Source organism: Bufo gargarizans, chromosome 11 (assembly GCF_014858855.1).
Source record: "Bufo gargarizans isolate SCDJY-AF-19 chromosome 11, ASM1485885v1, whole genome shotgun sequence".
Taxonomy (NCBI): Eukaryota; Metazoa; Chordata; class Amphibia; order Anura; family Bufonidae; genus Bufo; species Bufo gargarizans.
In genome coordinates, this window is record NC_058090.1 from 31,690,277 (window position 1) to 31,707,997 (window position 17,721).

The window sequence follows — 17,721 nt, forward strand, 5'->3', positions numbered from 1 at the left end:
TGTTTCTGCTTCACTGGCGGTTTAGCCCCATTAAAGGAGTTGGCCGGGTTCAGAGCTCAACCTGGACTTAACCCCTTCTTCCCTCATTCAGTATGACTAAGTGGAGCATCAGAGCATTTCATGGTCCGATGCTCCCCCTTGCCCTGTGCACCACAGGACAAGGTCTTTTTCTGGGTCTCTGTATGGGAATGCTAGGAGGAGACTTCAACCTAGCAGTAAGCCCGGTGTCATCACCGGCATTAATAGGCAGTCTTTAGCACTGCCCTAGCCTGTACAACAGGCTAGGGCAGCGATGTATCATCGGGCTCACTGCTAGGTGGAAGCCTCTGCCTAGCAGTGTAAAAATGTAAACAAAACAGCCCTTGCCCACTCATACCAGCTGAATAGGTGAAGAAGAGGTTATGTCGACAACCCCTTTAAATGGAGCTAAACAGCCGTCTCCAGTGGAATGGATTCGTCTGCTCTTGACGTGGTCACGGCACTAAACTGCAGCCATCTGAAGTGCAATGCAGCCTCTCAATTAAAACGGTTGGAGGCAGATTCAGTGCGGCTGCCAATCGCTTATTGACGGGGAATCCATGCCAAATTCTGGCAGCAAAAGACTCAGTGTAAACGGCACCTTATGAATATAATACATTTTTTTATTATTATTATTAATAATAATAATTAATTAAATATATTACACTATATAATAATTTTACTTACATAAGCATTTAATAAAAAAACAAAAACAAGGTATAATAATATAATAACATTATAGTGGGGCTGTGACAGCTGCGTTAGATCTGTGTTCAAATGGATAGACACAGACTTCATTGACTTTTAAAGGACTCCAGACTCCAAGACGACTCCAGAAAACGTTTCCGATTTAGTTGCTTTTTTTTTTTTTACAATGTTTATCTTTGAAGGCACAAAATTTGACAACATAGTGAAAATATGTAGTTTATGTTCTCTTTTTTTCAAATATAGAATCTTCCAGAGTCATTGCACGGAACATGATTAAGGAAAGTTTCCTCTTCTATAAACTTTTGAATGGACGATTCAATAACTGTACTGACAAGTGAAGCGGCTGCAGAATTAAGAAGCATTTCATACACATCTGAAGGTGAGTCAATTTTTATGGAAATTTCACTGATCAAAGGGACTTTCAAGTCGTCTTCACGGTTCTTAAGGGAATTGTCACTGTTCATTTTTTGGGAATCAGTCAGAAGTTGGATTCCATCACTTATAGATAAGTTCTCATTCAGTTTTGGTCTATCGGTTTCTTGGATGTTCTGAATCATTTTAGAATTTCTACTTGAGGGCCTACACATTTTATCTGTGTCTTCTGCCTTTGGATCCATGTTTGTCTGTAAACCATCATCAAGATTGCTAACAATTTTGCCATTTTCTATATCTAAAGTCTTCTGAAGTTTATACTTAACCGCCAAAGCTTTGTCACTTCTACCACAGTCAGGTCCTGAATCTGTCCCACTGGTATCTGAAGATCTGATGGTACAAAGTGTGTCTTCAGTAGGTAGTGGGCTATTTGTGGACCTCTTCCCTCTTGAAAAGTTCATACATGGAATCTTCATGTTGGAGAACCTTTTCTCCTTTGAAATCTGTTGAATGGAAGCGTTGCCGGAGTCATTTTCAAAGTGTCTTCCACTCAACTGGGATTGCTTTTTTACTGAAGAGCGTAACTTTCTTCTTCGAGTTACCAGACTCTTCAAAGTTGCCCAGGTCTTTCTTTTCGTCTGATCTTGTTCTGAACACTCGTCATGGCTGTTCACAACACAACTGTTTTCCTCTCGAGGAGTTGAGCCCGCTAATGTTTTATGGTCTGCTTTGTACTCGTCGTTAGAATCTGAAGACTTTCGAAGAGCTTTGCTTCTTTTTTTGAAGCAAATTTTTAACGGCTTGTGAGAGTAACGCCCTTTTTTGTGCCGCGTCTTTGTGGACCTCTTTAGAATCCCAGACTCATTCTTGTCTGGAATAAGCTCGCTTTTGGTTTCTAAGGCGAAAGTGCCATCCTCTAGTTTACGGAAGCTGAACTTTGCCTCTTTGTTAGCATTAAGATGGTAGGTCTCCATAATCGATGAGGAACAAGTAAACTCATTAGAGACTTCTTCCAAACCAAGAACCTCACCTTTTTTTGCCACCATGTTAGTTTTCTTGTCACTTTCATTAAAGTCCTTGGGTTTACTACATAGATTGCTTCGACTTTGTTTTCTTTTATTCTTTCCTTTCCGGAGGAATCCCATGGATGAATAGCTTCTAAAATATTTACTAACTTGGTCGTTTCCCCCCGATTGTGAGTGAGGCTCATCAGAAGAGAGCACTTTACACTCCGACATGTTAATATAGGGCTGTAGAACCAAAGAATATTTATCAACTGCGAATAATGAACGCTTTTATTGTGTACTTTGTATTTTGTCTTGGCGTGCTTCCATTCCAAATATGGTCTTTTCAAGTGGAAAATATCTGCAGATAGAGTAAAAAATCTGGTAAAAATCCAGATGGTAATACAATGTATATTTTTACCTGATCTCTGTAGCTAAGCTTTAGTTTACATATAGAAAAAGTAACTGATGAAAAAAACCAATACACAGATAAACATTTATAATATAATTATATAGTACATAATATATATAGTATAATAATATATTACTAATAATATGCGTTGTTATTTTAAGAATCCTTGGCATATAATAGGATCCTGTGCACTAAACAGAAACATTTGTAAGCCCAAATCCTGATCATTATAAAGCAACCACCTAGCTCACTATTAGTGTTGATCACGAATATTCGAATTGCAAATTTTTATCGCGAATATAAGTACTTCGAAAATTCGCAAATATTTAGAATATAGTGATATATATTCGTAATTTCGAATATTCGAGATTTTTTTTACTGCGAATTTTTATCAAGATTCTTCAACTGCCGAGTAAAAACATAATTCCTCCCTTCTTCTTGCTTGTGGGCCAATGACTCATTGGCCCACAAGCAAGAAGCAGGGAGAAATCATGACTTTAAATGGCAAAAATGATGAATATTCTAAAAAACAAAAACATTAATTTTCTTTTTTTGAATATTCGTAATATTCTAAAACAAGAATATATAGTGAATATTCGAAAAAACAAGTATAGAGCAATATAGCTAATATAGTGCTATAATAATTTTTTTCAATAGTTAAATTTTTTTTCCAATCTAAACTTCAGATGAGAAAAAAATGACAACTATTAGACAAAGAAGATTATAGCACTATATTAGCTAAATTGCTCTATATTTGTTTTTTTTTTGAATATTCGCTATATTGATATATATTCTTGTTTTAGAATATTACAAATATTCGAAAAAAATAATATATTAGTTTTTTTTATATTCGTAATATTCTAAAACAAGAATATATAGCAATATAGGGAATATTCGGAAAAAACTAATATAGAGCAATTTAGCTAATATAGTGCTATATTCTTCTTTGTCTAATAGTTGTCATTTTTTCTCATCTGAAGTTCAGATTGGAAAAAAAATTCAACTATTGAAAAAAAAAAGATTACAGCACTATATTAGCTAAGTTGCTCTATATTTGTTTATTTTTTTTTGAATATTGCTATATATTCTTGTTTTAGAATATTACGAATATTTGAAAAAACTAATATATTCGATATAGTGTCATGACACAAGCAAAAAGCAGGGAGGAATCATGTTTTTACTCAGCAATTGAAAAATTCGCATAATACGCGATCAATACTTTGACGATTTTTCGAGTAAAAAAATCGTAGAATATAACGAATATTCGAATTCACGAATATTTGACGAATATTCTACAAAATATTCGTGAAATATCGCAAATTCGAATATGACCCCTGCCGCTCATCACTACTCAGTAGTATTCAGATGCAGTACAGATCTAGCAAATTCAACCTCAAAAGGCACATTATAGTCCGCCAAACCTGCCATTTTCAGTGAGGCTAGCCAAACACCTAATATGTATGGGGAGCTCCTGACGCTCTCCTAACATCAACACCTGATCCGCTTGTACTTTTGGGAAATAAGCCACCATCAGAGGTGTCTGGCAGCAGCTTTTTCCTCTATCACCATTGAAAACACATACAGTATGTGCTGAATTGTGGAATCGGGAGCATTTAGCTGTCAGCTATTGAAGACGTGTGGACAAATCCTGAGGATAGGTCATCAATAAACTAGCACAACATAACGCCTTTAACAAATCTTTAGAATTTTCCCTTACCTTTAGGGCTCATGCACATGAACGTATATTTTTTCTGTGTCATTTATTTCTATGGGGCCGCTAAAAATAGGCAAGCGCTGGCTCAGCTATTTCCGTCGGCCCCATAGAAATGAATGAAAGTGGTGGCTGCGCAAGCACGGTGCGCTCCCATTAACTTCTACGGGGAGATCGCGCAGCGTCCCACTCAGGACACGTGGGAACTGCAAAAGTACTGTGAAACAGCATTATCCTATTGCATGTCATTTTGTATCCCTGTTGTATCCCTGTTCATAGGCTGGTCTGGTGTAATTTATACATCCCACCACTAGATGGGGATAGCACTTAGGTTATATATATACTTAGGTCAGGCCCAGTGTAGTAGAGAAGGAGTGAAGTAAAGTGGGAGAGTTAGAGCAGAGTCAGTGGTTACTCTGAGGCTACACACCACGGATTAGTGGGTGAAGCCAGCTGCAGAAATGAGGTAGAGCCAAGGTATGAGGCGCAGGAGAGCGTTTTCCTTCTGTGATCCTCTTAGTTCCTACATCCTACAACCAGAGGATAGCGTTTTCGTCCCTGGAAGAAGATAACCAAGCTAAAGAGAGACATCGGTGATAACAGCCATTACTAAAGGCTGAATGGGCACCTTTGCACATAGTGGAGGACAATCTAGCTACAGGCAGCCTCACCATATATATTGAAGAATACAGACTAGCTACCTGTTTTAAGGGCTTGGAAGAAACCGAAACAAAAGGACTAAGCATACCAATAAGCATTACAGGCAACCTCACCAAATAACTCAGATTTACTAGGGACCTGAAGCAAAGTCACCTACCAGAACTACTGATACAGAACCTTCAAGCTAAGCTAAACCCAGCCAAACCTATTAACAGTGGATCAACAGGATTCCTTTAAATTGCAAAAGACTGTATTCTGTCTGATGTATATGCCACAACTGGAACCAGCATCAGTAAAAGTTGTGAGTTGCATCCTAGCACTGTCTACTTCATTCTTACCATTGGTTGTACCACCATTAACGGTACTGGCGTCACGACAAATAACACCAAGGGACCCAGCCACCACAAGCACCCTAAACACCACTGCCACCAAGGGCACCTCAACCTCCATCTAGGCTGGTGCTTCCCTACCACAGAGCGTGCCCCGGAGGATTTTGTGCTGTCTTCCTGTCACAAGAGTGTCAAGAGTCACGTCTGACTCCGTTATACCCGGGGTCAGGAAGTCGCAGCGGGTGGCTGCGCACTCTATGTCTAAAGATCACGTTGTTTCTTAGTGATTGTTTTCTGTGTTTGCCTTGCAATCCTTTTTGTCTCACTCAGGGATCCGTAGCTTCTCCTCCTCAGCTGTTTCTTGTCTGCCACTCCCAACCTCCTTATATTCTCCTCTCACACTTCTCTAGTTGCCAGTTATAGAGCTTCCTGCCTGGACATCTATACTGACCCACTGGAGCTGTGAATCCTGGTTGTTGTTCCAGAGTGCTTCCCTCCGGATCCCTGTTGGGCTTTTTGTTGTCTCCTGTTGTCGCCCACCTGGGATTATATGTTTAGTCTGTATTGTCTGTCCTCCCCTTGGTGTTTTCCTTTAGAGCTAGTGGTGCGGACTAGTGTTCCCACCGCCCTGTTCACTATCTAGGGCTCATCTTAGGGAAAGCCAGGGTTTTAGGCACGTGATCGGCGTACGGGTGAGGAACCCGTCTAGGGACGTCAGGGCAGCCAGGTGCCAGCCGCAAGGTGAGTCAGGGGTCACCACCTTTCCTCTCACTTGGGCAGGGCCTTCCTCTTTCCCTCCCTCTGTGTCACGTATGTGATAGTCACGCCGATCGTGATATTATAACTGGCCCTTATTTTTTGAGAAAAAAAATAAATTTTTATTTTTTTTTTTCTCTACTTAGAATCCAATATGGATCCTATTGCTGCTTTGGCAAAACAGCTTCAAGGCCTGTCTTTGGAGGTGGCAGGATTGAAGGTGTCTGTCCTCCAACAACAGCAGCAAATGCAGCAGACCGCAAGCCCAGCGGTTGCTATGGGTAACCAGGTTGTTACAGAACCCAAGGTTGTTCTTCCTGACAGATTTTCTGGGGGAAGGGACAAATTTGTGACGTTCCGTGAGGCCTGCAAATTATATTTTAAGCTGCGCCCTTACTCCTCAGGTAATGAAGAACAGCGGGTGGGGATTGTTATTTCCCTGCTTCAGGGGGACCCGCAATCCTGGGCGTTCTCGTTACCCCCTGGTTCCCAGGCTCTCCGGTCAGTGGAGGGATTTTTCTAAATGGTCTGACGCCGCTAAAATTGCATTTTCCTCTCTAAAAGAGAGATTTACCTCGGCAACTGTTCTAATTCAACCTGATGTCTCCCAGCCTTTTATTGTTGAAGTAGATGCGTCAGAGGTGGGAGTGGGGGCTGTATTGTCTCAGGGTCCGTCTCCTGGCAAATGGCGTCCTTGCGCTTTCTTTTCCAAAAAGTTATCTACAGCAGAAAATAACTATGATATTGGAAATAGGGAACTGTTGGCGATTAAACTGGCGTTTGAAGAGTGGCGTCACTTCTTAGAGGGAGCAATCCACCCCGTCACGGTGATTACGGATCACAAAAACCTTCTGTACCTAGAATCAGCTAAGCGTCTCACCCCTAGACAAGCTAGGTGGTCGCTATTCTTTACCAGATTTAACTTTGTAATCACCTATCGTCCTGGGGCAAAAAATACCAAGGCTGATGCACTATCTCGTAGTTTCCCTGGAGGGGGTAATGTTAGTGATCCGGTACCTATTTTACAAAGAGGAGTGGTTGTCTCTGCTGTACACTCTGTTCTAGAGGGAAAGGTGTTAGAGGCCCAGGGGGACGCCCCGGCCTCTTGCCCCTCAGAGAAATTGTTTGTACCGTTAAACCTGCGTCTTGAACTATTAAAGGAACATCATAATTCGGCACTTGCTGGGCACCCGGGTAGTAAAGCAACCTTGGAGCTATTGTCTCGTCGTTTTTGGTGGCCAAGGTTGCGTCAGGATGTAATGGATTTCGTGTCTACTTGTTCTACTTGTGCACGCGCGAAAGTCTCTCATACACGTCCAGCAGGGTCTTTATTGCCACTTTTCATCCCCAATAGGCTATGGACACATCTATCAATGGATTTCATCACTGACTTACCTTTGTCTGCGGGTAAAACAGTTATCTTGGTAGTAGTAGACAGGTTTAGCAAAATGGTACACTTTATTGCGCTACCCGCACTACCTAATGCTAAGACTCTTGCTCAGGTGTTTATCAGTGAAATCGTGAAGCTTCACGGGGTCCCTTCCGATGTGGTTTCGGATCGGGGAACCCAGTTTATTTCTAAGTTTTGGAAAGCTTTTTGTTCCCGTTTGGGGGTACACTTGTCCTTTTCCTCAGCTTTCCATCCTCAGTCGAATGGACAGACTGAGCGTACCAACCAAAACCTAGAAACATATTTAAGGTGTTTTGTGTCTGAAAACCAAGAGGTGTGGTCATCATATTTACCGTTAGCCGAGTTTGCCATAAATAATCGCTGTCAGGAATCCACTGGCAAGTCACCATTTCTTGGTGCATACGGTTTTCATCCCCAATTTTGTACTTTCAAAGAGGGGGGGTCTTCTGGGGTTCCCGAAGAGGAACGGTTTTCTTCATCTCTTTCATCGGTATGGCAGAAGGTGCAAGCTAACTTGAAAAATATGAGTGGTAAATATAAATGCATGGCCGATAAGAAACGGTCGCCAGGTCCGGACCTAGGAGTGAATGACTATGTGTGGTTGTCTACTAGGAATATTAAGTTGAAGGTTCCCTCTTGGAAACTGGGTCCTAGGTTCATTGGTCCTTATAAAATAGTAGCCGTCATTAACCCTGTGGCTTTTCGCCTGGAGCTACCTCAGACTTTTAAGATCCATAACGTCTTCCATAAGTCGTTACTCAAGAAGTATGTTCCACCTCTAGAACCATCACCGCTGCCACCTTCTCCTGTTATTGTGGATGGTAATCTGGAGTTTCAAATATCCAGAATTGTTGATTCTCGTCGGGTCCGCCGCTCTCTTCAGTATCTGGTGCATTGGAGGGGTTACGGTCCCGAGGAAAGAATGTGGGTTCCAGCGTCAGAGGTAAACGCCAACAGGTTAATTCAGGCTTTCCATGCCTCTCATCCTGAGAGACCTGGTCCTGAGTGTCCGGAGGCCCCTCGTGAAAGGGGGGTACTGTCACGAGGGTGTCAAGAGCCACGTCTGACTCCGTTATACCCGGGGTCAGGAAGTCGCAGCGGGTGGCTGCGCGCTCTATGTCTAAAGATCACGTTGTTTCTTAGTGATTGTTTTCTGTGTTTGCCTTGCAATCCTTTTTGTCTCACTCAGGGATCCGTAGCTTCTCCTCCTCAGCTGTTTCTTGTCTGCCACTCCCAACCTCCTTATATTCTCCTCTCACACTTCTCTAGTTGCCAGTTATAGAGCTTCCTGCCTGGACATCTATACTGACCCACTGGAGCTGTGAATCCTGGTTGTTGTTCCAGAGTGCTTCCCTCCGGATCCCTGTTGGGCTTTTTGTTGTCTCCTGTTGTCGCCCACCTGGGATTATATGTTTAGTCTGTATTGTCTGTCCTCCCCTTGGTGTTTTCCTTTAGAGCTAGTGGTGCGGACTAGTGTTCCCACCGCCCTGTTCACTATCTAGGGCTCATCTTAGGGAAAGCCAGGGTTTTAGGCACGTGATCGGCGTACGGGTGAGGAACCCGTCTAGGGACGTCAGGGCAGCCAGGTGCCAGCCGCAAGGTGAGTCAGGGGTCACCACCTTCCCTCTCACTTGGGCAGGGCCTTCCTCTTTCCCTCCCTCTGTGTCACGTATGTGATAGTCACGCCGATCGTGATACTTCCTCAACATTGTGCTGCCGGCCCAGGGAGGCTTACTGCTAACCGTGAGTAAACCCGATGAACTGTGTTATTATTTGGCCCCTCATCGGCCCACCGTGCACCTCCCGTGTTGCCCCTGCGGTTCTGGCTGGCTGCATTCATCATTGACAGTCTTGTAGTCAGACAAGCCCCTAACAGTCCTATATACAGTAAGACCGTTCATTTTTACGACATTGGATTATTGTACAGAGAAGTGTAACTTAAAGTTCTTAAGTTCCAATGCAAAATCGGTGACAGCACCCCCAGCTAGCATGTGCCTTTTATAATACTGGTATCTTCTTATATTGCAGATGAGTCTTTGGACCCCCTCACACACCAGGTTGAGGTTGCTCCGGGGTCCTCCGGCCACCACCTTCCCCGCTCTGTTCTCGATATAGGTGCGTGTCCCACGGGGCATATCGCTAGGATTGTCTCAGATGGGACCCTTTAAGTTTAGTGGCCGCACTGCTACACAGCGATCTTAGATCGTGTGAGGGTGCTGCGGCCAAGATCACCATGTAGCCCCAGAGGAAGCTAAGAGGGTTTGGGGGTCGTGCTCGAGCCGGGACTCTGGCCCCGGCAAATTTACTAATATTGGAAACTGGCGTAAATGTTGGCTGGAGTCGTTTTTACACCAGGTGCACAAAATGCCTTAGTTGCACCTAATTTATGGTGCTTGCCTCATCATAAATTAGCCAAATCTCATGGCAGCGTAGGGGAGGAATATGAGCCCGGCGTAAAAAGCCGGTCTTAGTAAATGACACCCAATAACTAACTGTAATATCTCTTTAAGAGCCATTGAGATGCAATTACTTTTCTTTCATCCTTATTCCCTTGGAGTACTAGTGCACCATTACACAGTCACTTTACATTAAGTGGCAGACCGCCTGCTTCCTTGCAGCATGTCTCAATGTTATAGATGTGCTGTGCAGCAGGAAGACGGTGCCTGCGCTGCAGTATTTCATCCTACAATCTGACGTCAGCTAATATCAGTAAAAGCAAAGGGAGCAGTCTGCATATGTCACAGCCAAGGAGTAATGTATGAGCCATTTCCAGGAACCCAGAAAGGTCATACATCTTTCTTAGTCCACAGAAATGAAATTATGTCTGTTTGATTTTCTTATAGCTCAAGGTGACCTTGAGGCCATCTTTGTAATGGGTTGTTTAGGGTGGGGTCGGTTTATTTATTTATTTATTTATTTATTTTTTTTTACATAATATTTTACTAAATATATTGTTTAACAAACAACGCAACAACTAGGTTGTTACATCGCAATGACTAATTTTATTGTTATGATGTCTGTTCACAATCAGCAGTTCAATGGTGATTCTGTTGAAGAGGAACTCCGGAAGCTGGCCATAACGATTTTATGACTGTCCATGATAATTGTTATATTTCACTACAAATGATTATTATTTTCCACTGCTTATATAGCACCAACATCAGGCCTCGTCCACATTTCCGTTTTTTACTGATGTGTGCTGTCCGCATTCTCCACAGAATGCACATGTACCTATTGATTTTAATGTGTCTGTTCACATTTCAGTATTTTTTTACTGACCGTGGGTAACAGTAAAAGAAATCACGGGGACATGCACTACTTTGATCGGTGATACAGACCAAGCACGACCATTAAAGTCTATGAGTCCGTGAAAATTCACTGAAGACTATTAGGAGATTCTTTGGAAATTAATTTTCAGCTGAGCAACGTCAGTGAATTACGGATGACACACAGATGGTAAAAACGGACGCACGGACCAACCACGGATTGTTCATCCTTACGGATAATGCACCTACGCTTTTTTTCACAGACTTGTCACTAACACGGAAATGTGGACGAGGCCTCAGACATACATTACCAAAAGCAGTTCTGCCCCACTGTTTCCAATAGAGCCAAGCTGTAGTACATCCCGCAGACAGGGGTGGTGCTGTTTCTAAAAGAAAGCAGCCATGTTTTTGTAATCCTGGGCAACCCCTTTAAGGTTGCTTTCACATGTAAGATTTTATTTTTTATTCCTTTGTCTTTCTGGCTTCTTTTCAAAAATGCAGAATGCTGGAGCTCTTGGCATCTATCGGACAAAAATTAGGAAATGTGCTATTATTTACAAAAAATTTTACGCCACTTTTGTGACTTTTTAAATGCCCGTGTGGCAATATTTCCTTCCATGGGTGTTTTTATGCCGTCCTCGACACTTTGGAGGGGGGGGGGGGGGGGGGGGGGATGGGCCAGGGCCAGGACATCAGCACTGGCAAATTTACTACCGTTCATGCCTGGAAACTCAGTGGCTGAAGTAGTTTTTCACTCCAAGCGCACAGACCGTCGTAGATGTGCCTAATGTATGACAAGGTGCATACCTCTCCGTAAATGAAACGCATCCTCCAGCAGCTCAGTGGAGAAGCAAAGACCGGTTTAAAAAGTCGGTGCTTTGTAAAATACTACAAAAAAATAGCAAAAACTATGGGTGGGAAAAAAATGATTGTGTTTATTCTAGCAGTTTGTACAGGTTAAGAAAAAAATGGCACAGCCAAATTCACATGTGTGGGGACCCGAACCTATAACTATCTAGGGGTCTGCCAAAGGGCACACTTAGGATAGATGTAGACCACGCAACAGCTACTGGACCCTTGTAGAGAGGGGGCCCAGCCCTGGTTTGTTCCATACCCGTTAGTACTAGGTGGTGAAAACCTATGGCGGACTCCCCTCTGCAGAGGAACTGCATTGTTATGGAATCAGGGTCATGGAAAGGGGCATAAAGTGTATGGAAGGGGAAAGAAGCTCTAGGGACATCTGTCCTGGTCTGTGAGCCCTCCATCTGTACAGAACATCTTAGCTCTCAGTCACACTTGTGTATTTTGCATCAGTATTTGTAAGCCAAAACCAGTAGTGGTTCCAAAGGCACAGAAACACAGATCTTTCCATTTTAATTGTTCTCTGTTTAGGTTCCACTCCTGGTTTTGGCTTATAGATAGATACAAAATACTGACCAAAATGTCCAAACGAGGCCATAAAATCATACATGTCATCATGACACACACAAAAAAAACAGATCCTTGTGGCAAGTGATTGTCTCCAAAGTCAGCTCCAAATGAGTTATTATTTTCTGCTGGCCCTTAATTGTGACAGAGCCTGGGACCTCCACAGGACGGATGGACTTCCTCAAGGCACAGAACATCCAAAATGTATTATTTATCGTAGACCAATGTTTTACACCAGTCTATGATATCACCTGCTTTGCCAGAGAATGTGCCTAATTTATGATGAGGTGCAGGTCTTGCTATAAATTAGGCGCATCTTTCAAATTAGTGGTAGACTGGTATCATTTTTTCAGTGGGAAACCCCTTTAATATTTTTTTTTTTTTATAGACTAAAAGTCAGAACATACTGGGGGTCATTTGTCAAAGGCCGGCTTTTTACGCAGGACTTTTATAGCCCCTGCACTGCCGGAGGATGCACATAATTTATGGCGAGGCAAGCACCTCGTCGTAAATTACGTGCATCCCCTGAGAGCGTGTGCCTAGATTGAAATTCTACTCCATTTCCTGAGTGGAGTAGTTTTTCAATAACTTTTATGCCTGGAAATGGCGTAAATGTTTGTGAATGTGCCCAGGTCCGGTCCCCGCCATTCCCCAGAGGCAAGGACGGCATTAAAACGCCCGTGTGACAAAACATTGTCACAAAGGGGTTTAAAAACTGGGTCTTGCAACTTTTTTAAAACCAAAAACTGGCGTAGGGCTGTAAGTAAGTGACTCCCACTGATCACAGGCCTTTCACCAAGCTCCACCATGCATCTATGTTACCCGATTAGGCCTCATGCACACGACCGCGTCCGCATTGTGGACTGAAAACCACAGATCTGCAAAACACAGACGCCTTCCATGTACCAATCCGCTTTTTGTTTTCACTCCCGTTACTAGAAATTACTATTCTTGTCCACGGACTGCAAACTACAGGTCCGCAAAACACGGACGCCTTCTGTGTGCAATCTGCATTTTTCTCACTCCCATTACTAGAAATGACTATTCTTGTCCACAATACGGACAAGAATAGGACATGCTCTATAATTTGCGTAAAGGACGACATCTGTGTGCTGTCTGTTTTTTTTTTTTTCCTGCAAACCCATAGAAATGAATGGGTCCATGTGCAATCTTCAAAAAATGCAGATCGGACACGGATACATAATATGGTCGTGTCCATGAGGCCTTAGTTGCTATAAGTGGCCCCTCTGCTTCTCCACTAGTTTTTATTATAGGTGATTCTTAAATTCAAAAATTCGACCAAATTTCCGAATTTTGTGTGATTCCATTTGGGAGAATGAAGGAAATAGAGAGAGACTTTTCCAGACAATTGAGGCATTTTATTCGGAAAGGAATTGAATTTGCGGACTGAATCAGACCTGAATGGAATTTTAAAAAATGTGCTCATCTCAAGCTCTCTGTAGCACGGAGTGCAGTTTGCTGCCAGCACTTGGGATGTTCACAGTTCATTACTATGACTATTCATAGCACAAAATGTACAGCAAACAGCATGCTGTTATGTAAGATACGGAGCATTGGACGAGCCGTGCAAACGTGGTGCACATGGACTGTCATATGTTTCCTTATTAATTGCCCTTTCATTCAATCCTGTGAAGGCGGCTGCGAAAATAATATTAGTCCTTTGCAGAAAGGCAAAAGAGCAAAATGAATAGTGGGAAGGTGTTTTTAGAATATGAATGATCTCAGATGGCTTCTGTGGGCTGATTAAAGCAGCATAGCTCTAGGGGGTGCAGTAAGGGAACCTCTGACTCATTAGGGTACAGCATCGGAGCAGTCCATGGTACAGAATTAGAATGATCACGCTATGCCTCTGGCTTACAGGCTATGTGCACTCTTACTAAAAAAAAATCAAGCAACCGTTTAGTGTATACAGGTCCTACGTAGACATGTGTGTCTCCAGCCTGCAGTCGAGTTGCAACAGTCCTCGGTCTTTTCTGCTTTATAATCTGCAGACAGTAGAAGAGGTATCTGTAATGGATGGATGGGGTCCCCTCCTGGACTTGTTGAGACCTATGTGCGTCCCAGGAATTGGGGAACCATGTGCTTTATTATCGTGGGTGACGTTCTCCCCTCATCACAGGTGTTGGGGGAGGAACTTGTTACAGATATTATGTTAGGACTCTTGGTTGTAGGGCAGTGATGGAGAACCTTTTAGAGACCAAGTGCCCAAGCTGCAACCCAAAACCCACTTATTTATAACAAAGTGCCAACACAGCAATCTCACCTGAATACTACAGTCCAGTATAGTGTATCTTCCATGTACTTTACCATTTAGCTATAATAGCTGCCTACAGTGGCGTACATAGAGAAGTAAGGGCCCCATAGCAAGGATCAAACCAGGCCCCTCACACAGGACAGAGGGGTTTCCGCCTAAACCTCTTTCAATGACCCTTGGGACATTTTTTTCACTGCCTCGTTTGCTAAAAGTTGTTCCTTTAGAGGGTAGAGTCCTGACCAAGTTTTCACCCTCAGTAGAAGAGGGGATGATCCTAACTGGGCCCCCTCTTGCCCTGGGCCCCATAGCAGTCGCATGGTCTGCCACTATGGTAGTTACACCCCTGGCTGCCTACATTCAGTGCAATGCCTGTGCCGTTCATAGTGCGCCCTGCGCTGAGGAGTGGCAGGAAAAGTCTATGGCATATTGGTACACCATAGACTTTTTCCAGGGTGCGTGTGCCCACAGAGAGGGCTCTGAGTGTCGCCTCCGGCACCCATGCCACAGGTTCGCCACCATTGTTGTAGGGCTTGGTGGTTCCCCAGTGCATTTAGGCATGCCCAACCAACATGGTGCTGGCAAGGCCGTGATTGGTGGACAGTTCATAGAAAAATAAGAGCAAATGAGTGTCAGCACACTACGTTCTTCCTGCGGACCTCGTGGGCAGGAATTCTTTTTAATGGATGGTCCTCCTGCCAAAAGAGGGTTGGGCATATGCTGTAAGCTGAGTAGGACCCGGTCTCTGTCAGAGGTAGGTTTAGCTGGCACTATGGGCATCTGAACTTGACATCTGTGTATCACTGACCCTCGTCCTGGAAGTGTATCTGAAAGCTGTGGGGAAGACTCTGGCATTATGTGCAGGTCTTATAAACCACCATACCCCTTTGGCGCACATTGGGAGACCCTACCATTATTAACTGTTCACAGCATTCTAAACATTGCGATGACCAACAGCAAATTTCCTGCTGCCAAATAGGACTGTGTCTGTGAAATTGCCAGTCGTGACGCCCTTGCACTAACATGTGGTAACTTTACCTAACCCACAGCCACAGCGTTACAACAGTACTTTCTGTAGGTTAGCAAGAATAGACACCTAACACCTAACTGCCGGATCTGACTACAAGGATAGTCTGCTTGTAGTCTGTAACCATGGAGACACATAGGTCTGCATATGAGCAGCACACATATTACTATTTTATTTGACAACATCGGAGCAGGGAGTCCCTGGTACAGATTCAGAATGATCACGCTATTCTTCTAGCTTATAGACTATGTGCACTTTTACAACAATTTTTATTGTTCCAGTGCATCAAAAAAATTAAAATCAAGCAACCGTTTTGTGTATGCAGGTCCTACGCAGACCTGTGTGTCTCCATGTTTAACACAGCCTGCAGTCTAGTTGCAACACCCCTCATTGTTAAGGCCAGTTTCACATTGGCGTTAGGCTTTGCACTCAGTGTTTTTTGTCCGGCCGCCTCTCGGCATATTTGCAGTGCTGCGGTCGGATCTCCGCAGCTCCCCACCATAGTGAATGGGGCAGGGCGGACTTCCAGCAGCACACGTGTGCAAACAGCCTGCCGGAAAAGCTTAACGCTAGTGTGAAACTGGCCTAACCTTGCTAGACCCACAGCCTCACAACTCTACTTTCTGTATGAGGGAGTGGTATAATGTATATTGTATGGTCTGACTACACAGATACTGTGCTTGTAGTCTGTAACCACGGAGACACATAGGTCTGTATAGGAGCTGCACACACATTACTATATTTTTTTTAAAATAAATTGGAACAATTAGAAAATGGTGGCTATAGCCTTTCAGGTACCAGAGCTACTAAAGCGTTTTATTCTTTCTTCTCCTGCTACCCAGCAACCAGAGATGAACATTTATTACCTATAGCCAATTGTATGGATGGAACGGTACCCATGTATGCATTGCTAAATACAAGACACGCCATCCCATGCTCACAGGAAGACGTTGGTGGAAGTATCCGCTAACAGTTGCTGTCTAATTCCTGTACTCTCTAATGTCTCTAACATATTGCAGAGCTTACATAGTAGAGGAAGAAGGTTGCTCGTCTCGGCATCATTGCTTCGGCATTGAATTCTATTTTTTCGGTAATTAGTGCAATGTATAAGATCTATGCTATACACATGTAGCTGAGCCGAATACACCACTCACATTTTTTGCGCAGCATGATATCTGTCTACACAGTAGCACGCACGATAAGTTTACCCGCAGTCCTATGGGAAATGATGGGTGACAGATTGTAATATCACCCCCATTTAAGGCTGGGTGTCTTGTTGGTGCTCCCCTTGCACTCACCACCTGGGGCAAGTGGCCCATGCCAGCTACACCCCAGCATACAGAGGCACTTGTTGATTTGCTATCTGAGGACGCCTTGCTTGCTCATGGTGAGTTAAGATTGGCAACCTGCAGTCCCATGTAAAATCACAGATAACACCATATAATAAATTCAACTGTGCTGCTTCTGTAGCCATCTATTACTCCATCATTTTGTCCCTCGTGTTTGTCTATAGGGCGGAGGGTGCCGTCGGTGGACTGTGCAAATCTTTGTGAGGCCCCTTGGATTTCCAGGTGTAATGGGTCACAATTTGAAAGAAATGGGCAAAACTGCATGTGAAGAATGGCTCCTCTTAACCTTTTATCGAAAGATCTACTTTATCATGTGAATGTCGCTGTAGAACAGGTCAGTAGACAAGGTGCAGTTTTCCCTTGACCTGTTTGTCTATAGCTATGTACACAGCGGCAGCGCAAGAGAATAGACTCAAATATAGAGGACAAAAGCGCAATTCCTTAAAAATTCACTGTATCAAATATAAATGCATATAATAATAATATTAATAATAATAATAATACAAAAAATTAATATTAAGCATTTACTATGAAAAAAATTCCAATGACAGTTTTATATTAGGAACACAAGAATTCAGTAGAAAATACCAGACATACCCAGGGGCACTGCTTCTGACATTAACCTTGAATTATGTGCATTGAGCCATCATCTACGCCATAGTCTGATGTTCACTAGGCAGGAGGGTCGTAACTAGGCTTACTGCCCTAGCCCTGACTGGTTTGCACCTGGGGCTAATGCCCTCCAGCCCCCTCCTAGCTATGCTTCTGCATACAGATGCAGCAGAGCTGAATGTGTTCACTTAACCCTTTTGGCACTGCGCATGGTGATAACTCTTCGAATTAAGATAGCATTGCAAGTCCTGTGCCATAGCTACATCCTACGGTGTGATAGTATAACCTTGTAGCGTAGCACGCTGCATTGCACTGTAGAAGATGAGGCTCATCCTACCCATTGCAAAAGGACAAAGATTCACTAGGAAGACGCACAAGACGGTATC

The 17,721-nt window shown here is 43.4% G+C and overlaps 1 protein-coding gene across 1 annotated transcript; it reads right to left on the reverse strand.

The window, feature by feature from the left end:
- Positions 1-959: 959 nt before the first annotated feature.
- AKAP5 (A-kinase anchoring protein 5) lies at positions 960-2,336 on the reverse strand. Its single transcript, XM_044271244.1, has one exon. It carries the CDS (start codon positions 2,334-2,336, stop codon positions 960-962), a length of 1,377 nt encoding a protein of 458 aa, XP_044127179.1.
- Between the last annotated feature and the right edge of the window lie 15,385 nt (positions 2,337-17,721).

Bases quoted from the DNA above. Each gene is read 5' to 3' on its own strand.
- AKAP5 (XM_044271244.1), bottom strand. From the start codon at position 2,336: ATGTCGGAGTGTAAAGTGCTCTCTTCTGATGAGCCTCACTCACAATCG.